Source organism: Caretta caretta, chromosome 20, assembly GCF_965140235.1.
Source record: "Caretta caretta isolate rCarCar2 chromosome 20, rCarCar1.hap1, whole genome shotgun sequence".
Lineage (NCBI taxonomy): Eukaryota > Metazoa > Chordata > Testudines > Cheloniidae > Caretta > Caretta caretta.
Window position 1 is genome coordinate 6,364,075 of NC_134225.1, and position 21,820 is coordinate 6,385,894.

The following is a 21,820-nucleotide window of genomic DNA, read 5'->3' on the forward strand; positions in this document are numbered from 1 at the left end:
CAACCCACACAGGCGGTACCACAGGCAAAACAGCAGAGTTTACATGATACCATAATAATGGGGATGTGCCACAGATGGGAGCAGGTCCACAGACAGCTCGTACAAACCAGAGACAATCATTTCAAATGTCTGAAAAGGAAAGAACCTTCAAGCCAGAAGCTGGGAATCCTCCAAAAGCATCTTTCATCATGAAAAGAAAAGGAGGACTTGCGGCACCTTAGAGACTAACCAATTTATTTGAGCATGAGCTTTAGTGAAGTGAGCTGTAGCTCACGAAAGCTCATGCTCAAATAAATTGGTTAGTCTCTAAGGTGCCACAAGTCCTCCTTTTCTTTTTGCGAATACAGACTAACACGGCTGTTACTCTGAAACCTTTCATCATGAAATGCGTCTTTCCTCTTAGGGCCCCCGGTAAAGAAACGACTGTGGGGAAAAACTAAAACTACTCAGTGTGGACAGCTTATTGAAAGTGATATTTATTTCAAAATACAAAAAAAATGTATTAAGTAAATTTGCCATCCATCTATATGAACAGTTTGTTAGAGAAACAATGTTGGAGTCCCTCGGTTATTAGGATAGACACTTTTACAGACAGTTTAACAATGTAACATTACAAAAAATACAGTTTCAGGTTTCAGATCTTTACTTGCAGTAAAAGATAAAAAAGGTACTAAATGAGCTTGGTATAAAACACACACAGACAAAGGAATTTACAAACCAGTCTATGAAGAACACAACCTAGTTGTGGGGACATTTTGTACAAAACTACTGCTTATACGGGTACAGAAAAAATGTAAAAAATATTCCCTATTTGGAGACAAAATACAAAAGCACATTATTGAATTCTTTACTTGATAATTAAAAAGATACATAAATTGGAGAAACTAGGCTTGGTTGTTTGGGAAATTGTAGTCAAACATCCCCTCCACACACACACACACCCTGACCCCCACCACCCCCCAAAAAACAAAAACACCAGGCTTCATAATAAATTAGACAGCTGAATGCATCAGCAAAAACAAAGGCTGGGATTTTCAAATGATAAGGGAGTCAAACACCCAGGGAAAAGTTTTCAGAAATACCTAAAATGACTTAAATGCCTACATCCCATTGACTTTCAACAGGCTTAAGTGCTTCTAAAAATTTTACTTCTAATTCCTCACTGAACATCAATGGGATTTTGGTGCCTAATTCCCTTAGGTTCCTTTGAAAATCTCAGCCTGAATGTACCTAAAAATGATGCCTCTGGAAGCACGTTTTAACCTCAATCCAGAGCCTGGATCCAACACCACGGCCTCGCACCTTGTGTCATCATTTATACCTAGGCAAAATGTTACCAAGCAGTGGGGGGAAGAGTTCAGATACGGGGTGTTTCACACCCACACTGCTCAGCTGTAAATGCATGCCCTGAATGAAGGTGACTGGCGAGAATCAAATCCATTGTCTCTTGGTAGGACTTTAAAAATCAAGGAAGCAAGAGGACAGCTGCTGAACAAGATACATATTAAATTGTTTGTTCTTCGTTGCTCTGGGAAACACTTGTCAAATATAAATATAAGAAACAATTAATCATACTCCGTACGCTTGTCCTAATCTACAAGAAGTTGTATGTGTACCTGAATTCCATAAACAACACTTTATGTTAAAAATTGGGAGACTTATTTTCCTTGGTCAGAAAAATGATGCTGTAGAAGTGGCACCTGACCCAAGCAAATCCAGCCCCATGGATCATCTCACTCCTGGCTGCTTAAAAATTTGCTCGCAAAAGAAACTATCCCATGCTTGTAGTTTTCCTGTCAGCTCTACAAGAAGCAAGCGCCATGTCCTATTCTGTCTCAGGCACCATGGGCACGACTGATAGGTAGGCGTTGATTTCAGGGGACCGTCGGCTGAGCTTGCCATTAGGGGGAAAAAATGCTGGCTTTGAAAGAGAGCAGAAGGGTCACTAGCAGAATAGATACAAAGGACCAATGAGTCCTTGTTAGAATCACCATTTCTGACCATCAACACAAAGGGCTTGCGTTTTCCTGTCCAGTTTCTACCAGCTGCAAGCATACCCATTTGCTGGCAATCAACAGAGCAGCTGCTTCCTATGTGCCGGTACCTAACAGCCCACAAAGCTTCCATCCCCAAGTATGCCCATTACATAAAATCCCACCCCACCCACCACGAAGTTTAAGAGTTAGGTTCTTCTGCTCACAGTGGGAATGCTGAAACCCATGTAATTGCTTTCCCCTTCCCTGAAATCTAGAAACCTGAAAGTGTAGAGCAATCAGCTCTGTGGAACTGACAGCGAGAGATTCTAGAAGCAGAAAATAAATTCCTTGAATGTCCAAAGTTGTCCACTGGATTGTAAAAATAGGTTTCAAAACACAAAAAAAAACCCAAGGCGAGTGTGCTTCTGACAGTTCCCATCATGCACTGGTCCATGAGCAGAGTTCATAAAAACTCATACTGAGTCATTTAAGATTTCTTTGATTGGAAACCAGTGCAAGTCCCATGTCTGTTGGAGTGGAGATTGCTGATTGCTGAGAGGGGCGAGTCTGGACGCTTTTGACAGAATCTCTCAAGGATCCAGCTTTTGGCACAGTGTCATCATAACAGCTTGCGATGGAGGATCTCCCAGGCCATCCGCTTGCGGAAGTAGGGCATGTGTTGCTTGGGGGAAGGGAGAGAGAAAAAGACACCCACATTAATGCCCCTTTTCCTAATAGATGGTTTCTACACCCGATCGCCACAGAATGCGCATTAATTACACATGTGCCTGTTCCCCATGAAATGTAACCAAGTGCCTGAATTGAAATTCAGTGGGATTTGAGCACCTAACTCCCTTAAGCTACTGTGAAAATCTCAACCTTAATTCTTTTCACTGCGTGTGAGCGGAGATGAAACCATGATCATTATGTTCTTTTCAAGCCAATCTACTATTAACCACTTAAAAGGTACAAAAGAGTGTTTACACTGGGGAGGGTGGGGATGCTTTTGGTGGCACAAATTTGTATGGCCAGTAGAAATCCTCTGTGCAAATGAAGTAAGGCCTACTCTGAGGACTTAAGTGATGCACACACCTTGCCCTTTGCACAAGAATGAACTTTTCCCCCATGTAAAGAGAATAGCACAGCTAGTAAGGGGGACCCTCTAAAATAGATATTGATGAAGGGGAAAACAAAATCTGAAGATATACAAATGTGTCATCCAGTCCTACGGATCCTGGGGTGTTAAGGGACCTAATGAATGATTGTGCTAAGTGTGGAAAACTATTAGAAGACATTGACAACTGAGAAAGGAGCGGAAGATCTGGAAAATAAAGACATTTAGTGTCAATTGGCAACATCATTATTGACCCTCCTATCATCATTCCGTGTGAGCCAACCCGCTGCCAATGGGATCCTGCGTTAGTCCCACAGCGCACCCCAACATGTCAGTGCCCAGCTTACCTGAGTGAAATTGATCGGTCTGTCTTTGGTAATGCAGTCAGCATATTTGCAGGCAAACATTCCACAGTCGCTGCCATTCATTTGTTGAGGGATTTCCTTTAACAGTAAAAACAAGCCCTGAGCCTCTAGATTTAGAGGAGACCAAAGCCTCCCCTCAACTTTAGCAAACGCTCCACAGATAAAGGGCCATGAGCAATGAAGCGGGTAAGAAAACCCCAGGGTGTCTCCATGTTCTTGAGATTTAGGGCATTGGGGCAAAATGAAGCTTTGAAACAGATGGGCCAATAGTTGCCTGGTCAAATGGAAATGAAAAAAAAAAAGTGAGGAGCAACCCACTCTGGGAAGCAACTGAAATGAGGAGACTGATGGTGCATCATAGACTCCAGGTAGTCATGCCTATCTAGGCACCCTAGAATCTGAGGACCTCAGTCATTGGTGAACTTGTCTTTACAACACCCCTGTAGAGAAGCGGGGAGGATTAGCCTCAATTTACAGATGGGAAATGGAGGCAGAGAGAGCAGTGACTTGCTTTAGGCCACATAAAAAGGCTGAAGCAGAGCCAGGAACAGAACCTGGGTCCTTCTAACTCCCATTCCACTGCCTTAACCACACAGCCATCCTTCTTCCCTGGTGAGATGGAAGTGCTATGCTCAGGTGTGCTCTGTGATGTGAGAGTGGATCCCCTTGGGGCTGCTGCTGACTCATCTTGGAGAAGAGCAGCTTTCCCATGCACAACCATCAAGTGACAGTGAGAGATTAACAACGGGGAATGATTAGGCCACAATACCATCTGTGCAGCTCTCTCAGGTCCCTACTATGGGCTCCAACTGCGCGAGACCAACGCACCTGACTCTTCTTGCTGAGCAACAACCAGCCGTTAGCATCAAATTCTTTCCGTCTTTTGTCAAGACTTTCCTGTTTTAAGTATTGCCTGCAGGAAACAGGGGACAGAGAATGTGCTTAGAGAGGAAACAAACAAACAAAAATCAATTTTTAATTCATAGTTTATCTAAAACTTCCATCTCCAATTAATTCTGAGAACTGGGCTTCGGAAATTTAATATTTTCCTCTCTCACCCTTGGCAGTTCTTGCTTTTTAACACAGAATTTTAAAGTTCTAGGCAATCTGAAGTAGGACTGAGCAGAGCTCTGAAACTCATCCCAAAAATATCCACTGAGCCAAGGGTCAAAGCCACAAACACATCAGCAGAAATCTCCTGATTAATTAAGGGGCGACTCATGATATGGAAGAGCCAAAATAGCAACTGGTTTGGCTGGAAAGGCTCCTTCAAAATGAGCTTTAGGTTTGGAGACTGAACTCACTTCTCCTGTATCTAGAGCTTCCTGTAGTTTGTTGCCTCTCACATTCTGCTGTCCTCATTCATCATCTCCTCCCACTTTAATGTGGTGTCCTCAGTGAATGTAGACAAGAGCAATTTGTTGCAGGTATGTAGATGTTAAATAGTAACCTGGATGCTAAACTTTGAAGGACGCTATGTAACTTGCTAACATCAGTTCTAAAACTCCGCAATCTTTTTTCCAAGACCTCTTCACCCAGGGTTCCATTCGGTTATTGATATAACGTTTCATCTTTTTCTTACCAATATGGATGGACCGACAGTGTGTGTGTGCAATAGGAAAGCTTAGAACTAGTGGCCAGGAGTTATTTGAATGCAATGTAGTAATACGGGGGGGGTGTGTGCAATGCAAAGACTCAAGGATATTAGATTTCAAGGAAGCATCTTTGGGGAATTAAATCTAGTGAGCAAATCACACTCAGTCCAGCAGTGGGAAAATGGGACATCTGAAAACACCAAAATTAAGGTGCATCAGACCACAAAAGCCATCAAGAGAATGCGAAAAAACAAGAAGTAGCCAAAGTAACTCCAAAGATGTGCAGAGAAAAAATGAGTTTGCACAAGAAAAAAAAAAAGGAGAGAATCCAACAAGAATACACCCGCTATACTAGCTAAAGCGGCGGTGGAATCAGGGCAGCAGAATGAACTACTGCTAACCAAAGGGGAACAGACAGGGTTTTTACAAATCCATTGGGAGGAAAGGAATACTGGCAACGAAAATGATGCATTAATAAGTCAGGACAACTCCTATACAGAAGTCTAGAGAGGCCAAGCTATAAAATTGCTCTATAAAACCTGTCTACAACATGAGAAATAATATTTTCAGAGTTTAAGGACCAAAGGGACCCTCAGATCTACTATCCTGACCTTCTGTATATCACAGGCTATTAATTTTCACCCAAATACTCCTACATTAAGCCCAAAATCTTGAGTTAGACCAAAGCGTTTCAGTCCTCAGGACACTAAGCTGTGTACCACATACAGAGACTAGGAGAGACTGAGGTGCCATCGATGCCCAAGGCCCCTGCAATGGCAAGGACTGATTAGGTGAGTTATGCCCAAAGGATCACAGGTAAACCATGCCCCATGCTTTGAAGTATGCAACACCCCCTCCCCCAGGTCCCTGCCAATCTGACCTCAGGGAAATTCCTTGAAGACTTCTATCTTGAAGACACAAAATGTAAGGGAAAATAGGAAAACAATCCATTCAAGAGAGCAAGCCCAGACTAAATGAGGCCTAGAGTTGCCAAGGAATAGGCTTGTGAATTTATTCACAAGTTGGCCCTCACTTCTGAGCCATCACTGAGATCGGGGCAGGTGCCGGAGGACGGGAAAAGGGCAAGTGTGGTACCAGTGAAATAATGGAAAAATCTGTTGCCTAGTTATTTCTTTTCTGGAAAGGACTTCTGCCCCTGTCAGACATTTGGGCTGTGTCTCTTCTCCAGAGAGAACTCAGCCTCTCTTTGAAGGCCACACCTCAAAACAATCCTCTCCAGGTGAGTGCTTCCACGCTGCATTGAAACCCTAAATGTCTTATCAGTAGATTTATTATAAACCTCTTATGCAGGCTGTAGGCATGGACTCCAAAGAGGCCATCGCAAAAATCACCCAAAGAACTAATCTTGGTGGGGTGGACTGGGGATGAGGTCACTCCTAAAAAGGGAAAAAATCAGATTTTCAGTTCTGGACCTGGACCTTGACCTCATCCTCAGCCCCAAGCAACTAGGGTATGGAAACACTGGCAGGGTGGGAAGAAAGAAGAACATTCAAAGAATGCAATTTCCCCTAAAAATTAGTATTTTGGGACTGCTCCTGGGAGCACCTTCCTGCTGAAAGAGGCTGCTGCAGGTGCTGATGGATGACCAGGGGCCAGCTTTGCGGTTGGTTTCCTCAGTAGTAGTTAAGGCACTTTCTGCTCAGGATGCTGGGGTGGGTTGACAGGGCTCCGATCCATTCTGGAATTGGTTTATCGGAAGCTGTGCAAGCCATGGTGATGCAGAGCTCTGCCTGGCGTGGGAGGATTTCGAAGCTCCACAAACCCAGGAGTTAAGGCTGAATGGTGATGAACAAATGATATTTCCCCTCAGCTGTTTGGTTCTCCTAAAGTAAATTTTCACTGCTCTTCTGCCATCTAACACATGCTAGGCTTTTTCCTTCAGCTACCTTGGACAGACCAACTGGTTTCCTGTAAGGTAGGGAATGCAGGCTTAAAATCTTGGTTACAAAGGACTCTGAACTCTAAAGAAAAATGTTGTCCCTTTGGAAGGTCCCACAGGGCTTGCATCTTCTCAAAGCAGAAATTTCAGGGATTCTTCTTGCCGTGGTGGTTTTGATCAGTAAGCACAGAAAGGAAACAGAGATTAAATACCGTGGGTTTGAATGGATGGGACACAGAAGCCAGTAGCACAGTGGGAAGATACCAGCTAAGGAAAACAGTGTTGGTTGTCAGTTTGGACAGAGGTGCCGGCCTAAGGAAACGTGATCCACTGCAGACTTGCCTGAGCCAGAGTTGATGACACATGGCAAGACATGAGGTGCAATGGTAGGATGTCTGTGGCCTAGCTCAAGGCCACCCTGCAAAGAAGTCCTTGAGAGCAGGGGTCAATTCTACCATCGTGGCACTAGTAGGAGAATTTTCCCATACTCCTATAGGTGTGAAGGAGCAGAGCTTCACCATCCAACTTTACCTTCTCTCTTGCACAGAGATAACCTCATGGGCAAGGGTGCACCTAAAAGAGCTTCAAGGATTCCTCTTAGATGCTTGGAAACAGTCTCAGCATAAAGGAAGATGAGGAAGCCACCCAGTAATTCCATCCCCTGGCTAGAGGAAAAAGAAAAGCCCATCTAATAGCAGAATTCTTCCTTTGCAAACCCCACTGGCAAATCCTGCCAATGGACATCAGCTTCAAGACAAGCAGCACAGAGGGGGCTCCTCCATCCATGGCGAATGTAGTCAAGGTCAGAGAGACTCCAGGTCATCAGCCTCCTAGAGATAAGAACAGTCAGGTTGTCTATTCCCGATTTCCAGGATCATCTGTGGAAAGAACAAGACTTGGGGCAGTCCCAAAACATGTCCATTGTGCTAGAAGTGTTACTTGAATCTACTTGCTGAAATGATGGCAGATTCTCTCATGGGCACATAAGATGGGCACAGTATATGAAAGCAGAGTAGCTAAGCTGACAGCAGGTAGATAATTTGGAACAGCCCTGAATGAAGAGTGGGAGCTAGTCCATCCTTCCTTCACCGAAGTGTCCATTCCTGATGATCATTGGTATGTTTCCTTTGAGAAAAGGCAATCTGCATTTTGCTGGATGCAAATAGGGTCTGGTGGGGGCTGTCCAGCTCCCTGGATATCAGCTGAAATTAGATTGTTCCAAGCAATATATTTTCTACCAGTGTCTGCTGGCACGGGGGGAAATGGAGAAGCCTCAATAAGCTGTCTAGACTCCAAGCCCTTTCACTTGGCTAAGCAAGGATCTGCTGGCTGACTGCAATCTCTACAACGGCTTCTATGTAGGGGTCTCCTCGCCTTTCGCTTATTCCAGCTGGCTGACGCAGCCAGCCTGTGAGGAAAGGATGATGTCAAATACATGAGAGGAGGTTGGAAGGTGGTGCAGTTCTGGAGACGAGCCTTCTCTTGTTGGAGATATTTTAAAATCTCCAAGTTTTGGCCCCAGAGAAGGAAAGAGGTTGGGCGGGTGGGGGGAGGCAAATCGCTCACAACTAGCCCCAAACTGTCAAAAAAAGTCTGTAAACGGGAAGAAAGGAGAGCTGAGCCCCCACCCTGTACAGCTGGCCAGAGGAAGAGAGTCTTGTGAGGGACTGTTTGGAAGTGTGGCAGAGCCCCTGTGCAGAAGTCTGAGCTGCCCACGGTATATACTGGCAGATAGGTGCAGCCTGATCCTATGGTGCTGGGGGAAAAGGTCAGGATCTAGGGAAAACAAGAACTTGCCTGGCTCTTATTCTTCGGTGCTTTGTATCTTTCATTGCACTATACAAGCACTCTCAGGATTTCTTTTTTAAAGAGAAGAAATCCTACCAGTCTGCACATTTAAATTCAATCCCTAGTAAAATAATGACATAACCAAAGAGAATACTGATCTGCACACACTCTAAAGAGAAGAGCACTCAGAACAATAAATAGCAGATTTATAAAGAATGCATCATGCAAGATCAACTGGAATGTATTTCAGAATGAGACCTCAGTTCTGCAACTGGATCTCTGTGGGTGAACCCTGAGACTCTGGGCAGGCCTGGGGAGTCAAGAGCAGGATCAAGGTGTAGTGGGTAAAGGGAATGCAGCTGAGGTGTAAACACAGCATATGAGCTCTAGTGAAGAACTAGATTCAGCAGCTCATGTAATCTAGAAATTTAGATCTAGAGTAATTGCAAACCATATTACTGCAATGCGGGGTTGAGAGGGTAAATGCACAAAGGCCAGGAAATTCTACATTATGGTTTCTAGAACAGCACGGGAATTAACAACTACATACTATCATTAACAGTGACCATCTCTTTTGCTGTTTTCCAGAAGTATCCCTTGGTGATTTACAGTCTGCACATATAAGGACCACTCAAGCCACTGCAGGAATGTAGCCACATACACATGGCAACAACTGTGCATAAGCAACAACCCAGAACAAGTTTTTAGGGAGGGAAAGAAAATGCATCTCTCCAGTTGAAACTGCATGAGGAAATTTATGGGGGCAGAAATTTAATTTTTCCAAGTTGCATTTGGTCATGACATTTGGATTAAAAGGGATAAATCAAATTGATATAGTCAGGTATTTTTAAAATAGTATAGCTAAGAGTCTTCAGCTCCTAAATCCCCCCACCCCCATAAATTTCTGTGGATTTATAATGTAAATTTTAAAATATTTTTCCCTCCAAGATCTTCACAAACAAGAAGAAATTGACTGACTCTGAAGGTAAAACATTGAAATCGATGACACAATGTGTTGCTACAGACACACGGTTTAAAAAAACTGAAAAACCAGAGAAAACGTTCCCCTCTAATCTTTCAAGTTCTAGGCATTCTTAGGTGAGACTTATAACCATAGATAAAAAGATTTAGTAAGGTTGATTTTTAAGTGGTCCCTTTATCACTCCTATTCTTGAGAAAACGATACTGAGATTTGTAATGACCATAAAAGGTAAAGACCTTAGTTTTACATCTGGGGGCTAGTCTACACTTGAAGTGTTACAGCAGCATAGCTGTGCCGCTGTAGCACGTCTGGTGAAGACGCTCTATGCCAAGAGGAGAGAGCTCTCCTGCTGGCATCGTAACCGCTTCCGCGAGAGGCGGTAGCTATGTCAGTGGGAGAAGCTCTCCCGCCGACATAACACTGTCCATATCGGCGCAACTTACGTCGCTCAGGGTGTGGCTTTATTCACACACCTGAGTGACATCAGTTATGCCAACATAAGAGGTAGCGTGTACAAGCCCGAGTCAAAACACAGAACCTCCTAGTACAGTCCAGGGTACTTTGCTACCAGGCACTGGATTTATGAAGGAGGAGAATCAAAAAAACAAGCTGAATAACCAGCATCACCTTCTTGAAAGATCTCCCATCCAAATACTGACCAGGCCAACCCTACTTCGCTTGCAAGGTCTAATGCACAGCTACCATGACATTCACATACCCCAGGCCCCCAAATAGCAACACAGAGCACAACTCCCATGACATTCACCCAGCTATAGAAAGCTGGGGAACCATTATTCATTCCTGGCCATTTGACCTTCAGCAAATCACCGAACCGCTCTATGCCTGAAAATCATTCCCATCAGTAAAATGGGGCTAAAAATTATTTAAAAACTCACCACCTTCAGGAAGCTCTAAAGATTGAAAGCATGAAAGGGTCACTAACCATGAATAGGACCTCCGTCCCCTCTTCCCGGTGTGATCCTCCCAGTGCATTCAACCAAAAAAGCCTCCTAAAAGGAAACAAAGGGAAAAGCAATTATGGCACGGGCATAGAATGAGCTGTAATTGCACATTGCTACTGTCGATTCCAACCGTGCTGTTAGCCAATAGGCTGAAATCTTGGGTCTCTATCTCAAATCCCACCTATCCCATTAGCCAATAGGCCAAAATCTAAGGCCACTATGTGGTAGCTTAACAGTTTTGTTAGCTAGCGATCTAAAGAGCTGAGTCCTCATCCCAAACCCTAAATGCACTACTAGGCAAAACCTCCTGACTTACTTGATCACATCTCAGTTGTAGCCTTATTTACCAGATGTTGGTGACTTCTTGCTATCGCAACAGCAGTTAAGTCTGAGACCACTGTATTTTAAGCCCATTTTCAGAGGTTTTATGTTTTTCTCATAATTCTTCCTTTCTCACGGATTTGTCTCATTCAGACTGGAAATAAGGTGTAAATTTTTAACAGTGAGATTAGTCAATCATTGGAGCAATTTACCAGGGTCATGGTGGATTTTCCATCAATGACAGTTTTTAAACGAAGACTGGATGTTTTGCTACGAGAGCTGCTCTAGGAATTATTTTGGGGAAGTTCTCTGGCCTGTGCTATCCCGGAAGATAGGCTAAATGATCACAATGGTCTCTTCTGGCCTTGGAATCTATGACTCTCAGCCTAGCTACTCAGAAATGGAAGAGAAGCCTTGTAGCTATTTTTGTAGTGAGTGAAGTTATTCTGGCATATGGAATTCAGAAAGCACTTGGAGATCTTAAGGGATGAAAAGTGCTAAATACAATCAATATTATATTGAAAGGGATTCCTAGCTAGGCATTTATATTGCACTTGTCTCCTTCATGTCCATATTTCATTTACATAAACATTTACATTATAGCAGATTGTTCCAATTCTAAATCTGACTCACTCGGTGCAGAGAGAAACCAGAAAGGATTTCAGAAAAAGTACAAAACACATCCCCTGCAATACCGGAGCGCATCACTTGAGTGTGCTGTGACTCTAAAGAGAGATTTAGCTACCAGACCCATTTAACCCTAGAATAAGAACTACATTAAGGGACATAGCAGCCTGAGTCCTATATTCAAAAGTTGCTTGAGTCTAAGTCCCACTAATTTTAAATGAGACCTGGGGACCTCTGCACTTCAAAGACTTCTGAAAATAGGACTTGAGAACCTTTGCAAGTTTTTGCCTTTTTGTACGCTGCTGCATTTGTAACCCTGCTCTAATGACCCAGCTTCTTGGTATGGGAAAGTGCAGGGGCTGATTCAAACTGGATTCTTTATTTCTTTTCTTTTCTGGATTTCGCAATACTTCAAATGAAAGCTCCTTTCAAGTCTCCAGACTCTTTGGGCAAGCCTGTTCGCACTGAAGGTTGCACATATATCCAAGAGTCATGCTCACAGGCACGACAGCAGGAACTGATTTTCAGCATGAGTCAGAGAGAAAAATATCTTAGCCCCAGTCCAGGTTGGTAACAGAAGCTAAGGCACATTCATGCCTTGAGATTCATTAGGGACATAAATGACATGCCCAGACTTTCATCAGGAGCTCTGGTGCTCAGCACGAGACACAAGCCACCCACCACCTAGGGCATCCTGGTTCTTAATGATCCTCTTGGGAGAGTGATATATTTCATGGTTTTTGGAGGGTGGGGGGAAAGCAGGAAGAATGTGTCAGTCTGCAATGGAGGAGCTAGGTTACCAAGCTATTTGACACGAACAGGCCACGGTAAGTACATGGGCACTAGGCTTGCAAAATCCAGAGCGGAAACACCGGGTTCATTCCCGGAGATGTCAACAGGTGCCATCTCTCAAAGAGGCAGATGTTGGATTCTTGACCAGAATCCATCTCTTTAATCTGAAAATCAGTCCTGCTTTCTTTCTTTTAGAGAGATTGTGATGGATTGACAATTTCCTGAAATATCCAGAGCAAATTTAATGTAGTTAAGATTAAGTTTAGTGAATTAAATTAAATCTTACTGAATTAGTGTTTTTGGCAGTCGTATTACAAATGCAAATGTTTATGTACTATTGTGAGATTTTACAGAACTTCTGTAGCAGAAAGACAAGACTGTGTTCATCTTTGGAAGGTATAAGGAAGACTAAAGGTCTTTTTGGAATAATACATGAGAAGTGGACTTCTGCAGGAAATATCTTGTGGTGAGGAGAATACAAATTTTCCCACTCCAAAGCCAACCTTTTGAAGATATGCCCTAGGGAAAAGAGATCCTTTGCATACTTCCTGCTCCTGGAAACTCCTGTTCAAAGACCCCTGAAGTGTACAAAAAGCAACTGAACATGTTATGAGTGTGCTTGTTTGAAGCTGAGTCTCTGATGAACTTGTAACCACAAGGATGCCACTAAGGAAGGTATTAAAAGACTGCACCTGACAGGCCTATGTGAGGGTTGGGATGATCTCTGATAAATCTACTAGTATGCGTGTAGGTTCTTTTATTGTGTTTTAATAGGTTTTCTCTGTAATCCTTTTTACCTTAAGACTGAAGCAGGTTTGCCTAGAAAACGGTGTGTGATTGCTTTTATCTGTAGTACTTATACTGTTACCCATCTCCGAAGAGAAAGCAAGAAGGCATCCTGGGACAATCTGACCGTGCTGGGAATTACACAATAAAGGCAAGAGAACGGTGTAGTCTGGGAATACCCTGGTCAGAAGAGAGATGCAGCTCTCCACCACAGAAAGGCGACAGCCGGGGGAGCTGAAAGCAGAGAGCAGGTGCCCTTGCTGAACTACTGAGGGGGTATCCAGGTGTAGCTGCCCTGCACTGTGACAAAGATCACAGAAAAAGTAGCAGCAGAGAATCTGGAAATAGCTGGAGTGCTCCGATGTCTGTAATTTATAGGTCAGTGGGGGGCGGGGGGGGCGTTAAGACTGAGTATTTTATGGAAACTACTCTGGTCTCACTGGCTGACGATCTTCTGGCAACGGATGAAGATCAAGTGTCCATGCTGATTCTTTTAGATCGGTCAGCGACACACCTAGGAGCCTCGACAAGGAAAGGCCCAGGTGCTCCTGTGGTTCCATTCCCTGGACATAGAGAATAGCATTGTGCAATAGTTTGCATACCCTGATGGACCACTTATGTAGTGCACCCACATGGTTCTATTTCATCACCTTTCTGTTCAACACAGGTGGTTCTTAGAGAAGATAGTGAGGCAGTGGACTACAATGTCTTCAGTATACCAATGTCACAGCTCCATGTGGTTATTTCCTTAGGCCCAGATATGGCAGAAGCTCAGATTCCCCAGTGTCAAGCAGAGGCTGGATTTTGGGATGAGAGTTAGCAAGGTTAGGCCAACCCCACATAAAACAGAAGTTACACTGTGGGGAAACAGCTGGAAGAAATGGTGGCAACACCTGCTCCCTCAACTAAGAGGGTGTGCCTTTGACCAAAACACAGTGGGAGCAGGGTCCTGCTGTATCCTTAGCTGTTTCTGGATGTTCAGCTACTAGTTGTGGCCAAGAGCACGGCTTTCCATCTATTCTCGGAATCTTAAATTTCTCATGTGTTACTTCATCATTTAGTAAGGGACAGAAATATTTGTAACATTTAGACAAAACAGTGACACTCAAATACAGATCAGCTACTCACAACAGTATCCTGCAGGCTTCGTTGTTTATTCCACCCATAGAATCGTAATAGGTGATGGTTTTCTTCCTGAAGTCTATAACCTACATAAAGAGAAAGTCTTGTTAATAATACAGTAAACAAAGTGACTTCCTCTTTCCCAGGACATATATTCTGCAAATCTAGAGCCGTATTCACTGTAAAGCAAGGATAAGAAAAAAAACTGACAGGAATTTAGACCACCCACAGGGATGTCCCTTGAAATCTCAAGGATTTCTCAGAGGACTTTTCTATCAAATGGTCCTTTTATGGCCCCCATTACCACAGTATCAGTGCACCGTGCAATCTTTAACATATTTATACTCACAACATACCTCTGTGGGGAAGGGCAAGGCTATTATCCACATTTTTACAACTGGGGAAATGAGGCACAGAGAGACTAAGTGACTTGGCCAAGGTCACACAGGATGTCTGTGGTAGAGCAGGAAATTGAACCCAGGTCTCCTGAGTCCAGGGCTAGCACTTTAACTACTGCACCACACTTTTCCTCAATTACTATTCTACTTACTCCTGCTCTTAGATTTCACATGCCTATTGTTATTGTAAGGTAGCAGGAGGTTGCTTAATTCTGCACTCCCTCCAATTGGGCTACATTTTTCTGGTGCTGAAGTGCCAAGAACTGCATGCATTATTCCAAGGGCAGTAGAGAGAGAGGACACATCTGGTTTTGCTGCTCACTATCACCACCGCTGCTTTTCCATGTTTCTCTTATCAACCTCAGGTAGGTTTGGACAGGTGTCTCAGAGGGACCACGGAGGTGTGCAGGTACAGCAGAGGGCTTAATTTGGCCCACAGAACCCTTTATTACTGGTAATCATAAATCAGAGTGAAAAACCTTGACTGGCTGTCAGAGCGTAGGATGAGTTTGTGGGACCAACGGTGAAATCTCTTTATGCAAAAACTGAGCAAATCTGACGTGAATCCCAGGAAGACAAAATGATGTCACCTCATTTTTACAGAGCCACTTTTTAGGTTAGAATCACGCTTTAAAAATTACAGATATTTTGTGGCCCACCATAGAATTCCCGATCTTTAGCCATGAATGTGAATTTCTCAGTGTATATCTGCCCGGTGCACAAACCACAAAACAGATGGGGAGGTTAAACGAATTCATGCTGCATCTGTTCCAGCTATTCATTCTTTTTAATACAACATTAAACAAATGAATACTCACGGCTAGGCACCAATGGACTCCAAGATGAATAGGCACCAAGAGAACATCCACAGAGAAAACATCCACCTTTTTTGTCCACCGTTTCACTGCTTGGTACCCAGCAGTTTTTAATTTGGTAAAAAAGAAGGTATTAAATGCATGAACTGTTGGCAACCCCTTCTCTTTGCTTCGTTCCATCAGCAAATTCATGTAGAAATTAATTATCTGGGAGGGAAAATCATCCATGTGTGTTGATAACTTTGCAATAATTACTTTGCATGCACGTGAAAAAGTGAAGTTTTCTGAGCAAAAGAATATTTTCTAAAAATGGATTTCAGAACTTAATGTTAATGACTTGGATTTTGAAATTTTGTCCCTAAGCTCTACTAAGTAGTAGTTACTTCTTCAGAGTTCCTACAGCGTAGCTACAGGTACCCATTCTGCACTGTGGACTACTAGCCCTTACGTTAAAATTTAGCAAAACACTGCCCATTCAGATTATCCACCATCAGCCCACTCCTTCCTCAGTAGCCTTAGAGAAGAAGGGGGGCGGGGGGGAAGAAAAGGTGACAAGGCTACTTACTAGAGCAGAGCAAAAAAAAAAATTTGAATAGTAAATTGCTGAAAAATGAACTTTTTGGAGCACAGAAACTAGTTTTGAATCTGGGTCAAATTTGGTGGATTGTTTTTTTCAGCCAAAACTGAAGGAAAAAAAAAAATCAGAAATGTTGACTGGAATTGACATTTGACATTTCATCGGATCCAAACCATTTGGGGGGGGGGGGGGGGGGGTGTTAAACTGAAAAGTCAATTATGCGCTTAGCTCTCGTTACTACCCAGGGCTGTATGAATGCAGTAAGCTAGGGTCTGATTTTAAAGCGTATCAGCTATTCTGCACTACCTCTCCATGTGGACACACTCAGCATGCACTAAAAGTGCCCTCGGACAGTTTAGCTAAGGGCACTCAGTGTGCAGTAAGAGTGTCCGCATGGAGAGTTAGTGTGGAGTAGCTACTGCTTCCCCCAGAATCTTTTCACTTTTAGAAGTAAGGAACCTGCAGTTGTGTTGGTGAAGGAGTTACCTCATCATTAAGCCAGTTCAGGTTGTTCAAAGTCTGAATATCTTTCCGGGTTATCGTTAACCGAAAAGCTTCGCTCAGGATCTCATCCTGGTTTCCACTGCGGAATACGCTCTTGATTTCCTTCTCCATTTCCTACAGAGGACACATATGTGATGGGAACAAAAAGGAGCTTCTGATATTCCAGTCCCACAAACTCAAGCGTTCTAGCTACCTAAACTAGTAAAGAGCTTTCCCTTTCCAATGGGGAAAGGGAAAGGCTTGGTCCTATGACAGCTCCAACAAGCAAAAAGAACCTGGAATGCTGAGCTCAGGAATCCGGCACAAAAAACCATGTGGAGACAAGGCCTAAATTAAGAACACGCCACCAGACATCTCTGAATGATGTGACAATGACACTGCAGAAGCACAATGAGGATTTGGGCGTCTGGTTAGTTAATCCCACTGGCAAAATACAAAACTGGCTTGAAGCAATGGCAGCAGGAACAATACTGGGCAGAGACTGTCCATGTGGAAGCCCCTCTATTCTTTGGCTTCATTGGGATTCTGGATTTTAGGGCCAGAAAGGAGTCTGACCTCCTGTATCACACAGGCCAGAGAACCTCATCCATCAAGACCTGCGTCAAGTCTGTAACTCCTGTATGAGCTATAGCATATCTTTTAGAAAGACACCCTGCCTTGCTTTACTTAATGAATAGCTTTTAGTGTACTATTTTCCCTTCCTCCCCATGGTATTTTGAATCAATTTCAAGATCAACATCTGCCACACAGAGTGCTTCTCCAAGACTTGCTAATTGCCTCAAGTGTTAATAATCTATGCAGATCTACCTCTGTGATTTCAGGGAATTCCTCTTCATTATCAGCTGATTTAGCATTCTCTTTCTCTTCTGGGAGAACTGTGACAGGGATCTCTTTCTCAAGAGGCACTCGAAGATTCAAATCCACTGGATCCTGTATCAAGTGTTCTTGCTCCTGCAATCTCTGAAAGAGAGATCTTTAGGTTAGAATAACAGCCGAGGATTTTTGTGGCACCTTCTGGGCATTAGGTGTCCAATTCCCAACCACTGTCTTGGACAGAGGGACTCATTTTAGAGCAACAGATTCTGGTACAACAGGGGTCGGCAACCTTTCAGAAGTGGTGTGCCAAGTCTTCATTTATTCACTCTAATTTAACGTTTTGCGTGCCAGTAATACATTTTACATTTACAGGGTCCGGCAGACGGAACCCCAGACCGGCAGTGGGGGCCGGCGGACGGAACCCCAGACCGGCAGCAGGCTGAGCAGCTCAGTCAGCTGCCGCTCTGGGGTTCTATCCACCGGCCTCTGCCAGCCAGGGTACCGGCTGCCAGCCCCACTTAGCCCACTGCCGGCCCGGGGTTCTGTCCATCCAGGCCAGCAGTGGGATGAGCAGGGCCGGTGGCCAGGACCCGGGGTCGGCGGACAGAACCCAGGCAGCAGAGTGCCATAGGTTGCCGACCCCGTGGTAGAAAGTCAAAAGGTGCAATGTAGTGGGTGAGTCCGTGCACTGAAGGCCCCTAATCCCAAAACCCTGTCCCATGACAGTCAATAGGAGGAGCGTTTTGGTTCACGCCCTTAAGCCTTTGCCTGTGGAGACCTAGATTCAAATAAGCTCTGTACCTTGGCTAGTGAGGGAGCAATACAGGTCCAATGATGCCAGCTGGCCAGGCAGGCAGAGGCTAGAGAGAGATGCTTATGGGTAGCGTTTGCCCCAGACACCAATGGCCTCAAAAGGGGAAAAGGGGAGATAAAATCCTTCCACCTCCCTACAGTTTATTTTTTGTTTTGTTTCCTCATGACCCCTTCTGATTTCCATTTTCATTTGCAATCCCCTCTATTTAGCACACATTTATTTGTGATCCCCAGTCCGGCAGCATAACCACTGGCTCACGCTACTTCCAACTCTATATGTTTTAAGCCACCAACTATCTGGAGAACCCGGGAGGCAGCTTTAAACCCTAACGCTCCGTGCTAGGTATGCCCAGATGTTTCACCTGGCTCTGCAGCTGCAACGCCAAAGCTTTCTGCTCTTCTATTTGACGCCATCTCTCCCGAGCTCGTGAATCGTAGACGCTGGTTCTGGAACACAAAGATGTTGGTACAAAGAGCGTGTTTGTTGCAAGTGTTAAAGAGGACCACAAAAGGAAAACGGATCGTATTAAACTACTACAGCCACTGGGTTAGCTTCTTGCCTACATTAACAAATTAACTGTGCACAGCTCGGGCACTATGGAACATATTTTGTATTATCTGCAATTCATGTTTACTTGGGTGGCTTAAACAGTTCATATTCTGGCAGCAGCAAAGGGGTTATGGATACCAAGTACCTGAAATACTGAGTATTTTTCACCTTCTGTTACTTACTTTCCACCAGCACAGAACAAACAGTGCAGATTTCAGGCAGGTGGGCAAACAATAAGCATCTGTGAGCCTAGCTAGCTCAGTCAGTAGAGCATCAGACTTTTGGAGGGTAGTGAAGCACTGGAATGGGTTACCTAGGGAGGTGGTGGAATCTCCTTCCTTAAAGGTTTTTAAGGTCAGGCTTGACAAAGCCCTGGCTGGGATGATTTAATTGGGGATTGGTCCTGCTTTGAGCAGGGGGTGGGACTAGATGACCTCCTGAGGTCCCTTCCAACTCTGATATTCTATGATTCTATCTCTCCGAAAGACAGCTGTGTCCTCTCCCACCCCACCTGTCTCACTGCAGCCCAAGAACTTCCAGAGAGGGAGCAGTGGTGGTTTGCTTTTGTTTTTCATGGCAAAAATGGGATGAATCAGGTGTCTCTAGCAGGAAGAGAACCATAGCACAGCCCAGAACCAAGCAAAGCAATGGGAATCAGCGTCACTACAGCACTTAATACATGGCTTACTCCTGCAAAGTGCCGAGTCCTCTGGCCATGATCCAGCAAAGTACTTCAACACATGCTTGATTTTACAGTATGTGAGTGTTCCCATTGAAGTCAGTCCACATGCACAATGTAGCTTGTCACCTAGGGTGACCAGATGTCCCAATTTTGTAGGGACAGTCCCAGTATTTGGGGCTTTTTTCTTACCTAGGCTCCTATTACCCCCCCACCCCGTCTATTTGGTCACCGTATTGTCACCTGCCTCACTGTTATACGTTGGAAACATTCTGTAGGCATCACAGAGGAAGTGAACCTTATGAAGGGAACTGAGGGAGGATAAGTAACTCCTGGGAAAAGTTTGTACAAGGCTTAAGGGGATGACATGGGAGAAAGCACAGAGGTACTTGAGGGAAAAGCAGACTAACAGGTAGAAGAAGCTGGTAGAAAGGTAGCTGTCAATGCTGTGATAGATCTGATAGGCTGGGAGGAGCTAAATTGCAAAGCACCTTAAGGTGAAGGTCAAGAAGCTTGTATGCAACGTGTGAAAGATAGAGCCGGGGGATGGATTCCATGACAGAGGAGATATGATTGAAGCTAGGAAGAGGGCAAGATTCTGAATGGACTGAAGGGAGGCAAGATGGCAATAGTCAAGGACAGAAAGGAGGTGAATGCACAAGACAAGACATCAGATAAGGGCCTGGATGAGAATTTAGCCATCTGGACAGAGATGAGTGCCAGATATACAAAGTTATTTAGATAACTAAAGCTGCAGACAGGTGTTTTTGTAAATCACATTAGGTACCTATCTGCATCTTTAGGTGCCTACACACCATGTAAAACTGGTCTAGATCTTAGATCATTTGTTGACCTTCTGAATAAAAACAAACCAAAGCAAACGGAAAGAATCAAAATGTGAGGAACTTACAATTCTTTGATCCACAGTTCTGCTTGGAAGAAAGGAAGGCTAAAAGAGGGGGAAAAAACAAGACAAATGTGAATATTGCTCTACATGGACAGTAGACAACTGTTTTAATTGCTCACATAACAAATAATTGCAATCTGAGTATGCCCATGACCCTTGGATGAAATGTGAAAAATTTAAGACCATCTTTAGCGTTAAGGTTCAAGTCAATTACATGCATACCAACCCAGTCATGAGAGGAAAGGAAAGTTCAACATAAGAACATGATCAATCAACGTAAGACCATGATTGCTGCGCCACAGAAGTATCAACAGAAACAGGAATACACAAAAGTTCCTACAGCAACCTGAATTATTTCTCAGAGGACAAATATTTTCCCCCTAGTTTATTTTAAAAGTAACTTCAGCCCTTCACCATCAAATGAAAGTTTAATATAGTATTAGCCAAAATTATTGGGTTAGTGGGCCTTTTATTGCAATCTGTAACAGAAATAACAACAGCAATACACTTAAAAGTCAGATCAGCATAGCTATGTCAGTTAGAGACGTGAATTTTTACCAATATAGCTATGTACGTCCTAGTGTAGATAAACCTATACCAACCTCAGAGTGCCTTTGCCAGTTCAAGGAGCTGACAAACTACATCAGCAAAAGCACTTTCACCCCAGTACAGCTGTCACTATACTAGGAAGGTTTTGCCAGTTTAATTATGCCAGCAAAACTTTTAAGAGTAGCCCTGGCCTTGATTTTCCAATGGGGGTTGCTAAGCACTTTGGAAAATCTGACCCTTCAGATTCTGTGCTTAAGATTTTATACATTGCAAAGAAACCATTTCTACATTTAACTTTCTGCCAGGATATCAGCTATGATACAAGCTGGGGGAAGTCAGTTACACGGAAAATATCAAGCCTACAAGGGGGAAAAAAAACAGTGGGAAAGCAAACTAAAAAGGTCACAGGGTGATGCCATTATGAAGACAGACAATGCTATTTAAAGATGTATATGTAGTGAAATTGCTTGCAGAACTAGGCAGGTGAGAGTATTGCTCTGCACATCACTAGAATTGTGCCACCTGGAATGGTCCTCCCAGGCCCATACACATCAATTTAAGAAGTGAAAAGAGAGACTCAGGAAAATTAAAACAGGTGACAAAGATGATACAAGGATCAGTGCATCAGACACTAAGGAGAGAACGGGGGAGATTTAATTCATGTAGATTCAGCTGCAGACTCACAGAGACAATGCCACAGTCTAGAAATGAATTCCAGGAAAGGTTTCCACTGAAGGGAATTATTCACAATCGCAGAAGATAATGACATAAGGAGCAACAGCCTGAGCTAAGCAGAGAAATGTTTAGTCTAGATATTAGGAAGCAGTACTCAACAGAGCAACTGAGCAAACTCCAAAGGGAGGTGCTCAAGGCACTGTCACT

At 43.8% G+C, this 21,820-nt stretch overlaps 1 protein-coding gene across 5 annotated transcripts in view; it reads right to left on the reverse strand.

The window, feature by feature from the left end:
- Positions 1-454: 454 nt before the first annotated feature.
- The window catches only part of SENP1 (SUMO specific peptidase 1), a 32,734-nt gene continuing 11,368 nt past the window's right edge, over positions 455-21,820 (reverse strand). Inside the window, exons 10-18 of one of the 5 annotated variants that reach the window (XM_075121437.1) lie at positions 20,393-20,431; positions 18,616-18,700; positions 17,432-17,584; positions 16,607-16,738; positions 15,547-15,750; positions 14,337-14,416; positions 4,284-4,368; positions 3,438-3,533; positions 455-2,658 (exon numbers count right to left, since the gene is read on the reverse strand). In XM_075121437.1, the coding sequence (XP_074977538.1) occupies positions 2,596-2,658; positions 3,438-3,533; positions 4,284-4,368; positions 14,337-14,416; positions 15,547-15,750; positions 16,607-16,738; positions 17,432-17,584; positions 18,616-18,700; positions 20,393-20,431 (937 nt within the window). In that variant the 3' untranslated portion in view covers positions 455-2,595. Of the gene's footprint in view, positions 2,659-3,437; positions 3,534-4,282; positions 4,369-7,481; positions 7,781-10,663; positions 10,731-14,336; positions 14,417-15,546; positions 15,751-16,606; positions 16,739-17,431; positions 17,585-18,615; positions 18,701-20,392; positions 20,432-21,820 lie in introns of those variants that run through there. The other 4 variants (XM_048834740.2, XR_007354400.2, XR_007354401.2 and 1 more) reach the window with 4 other exon arrangements.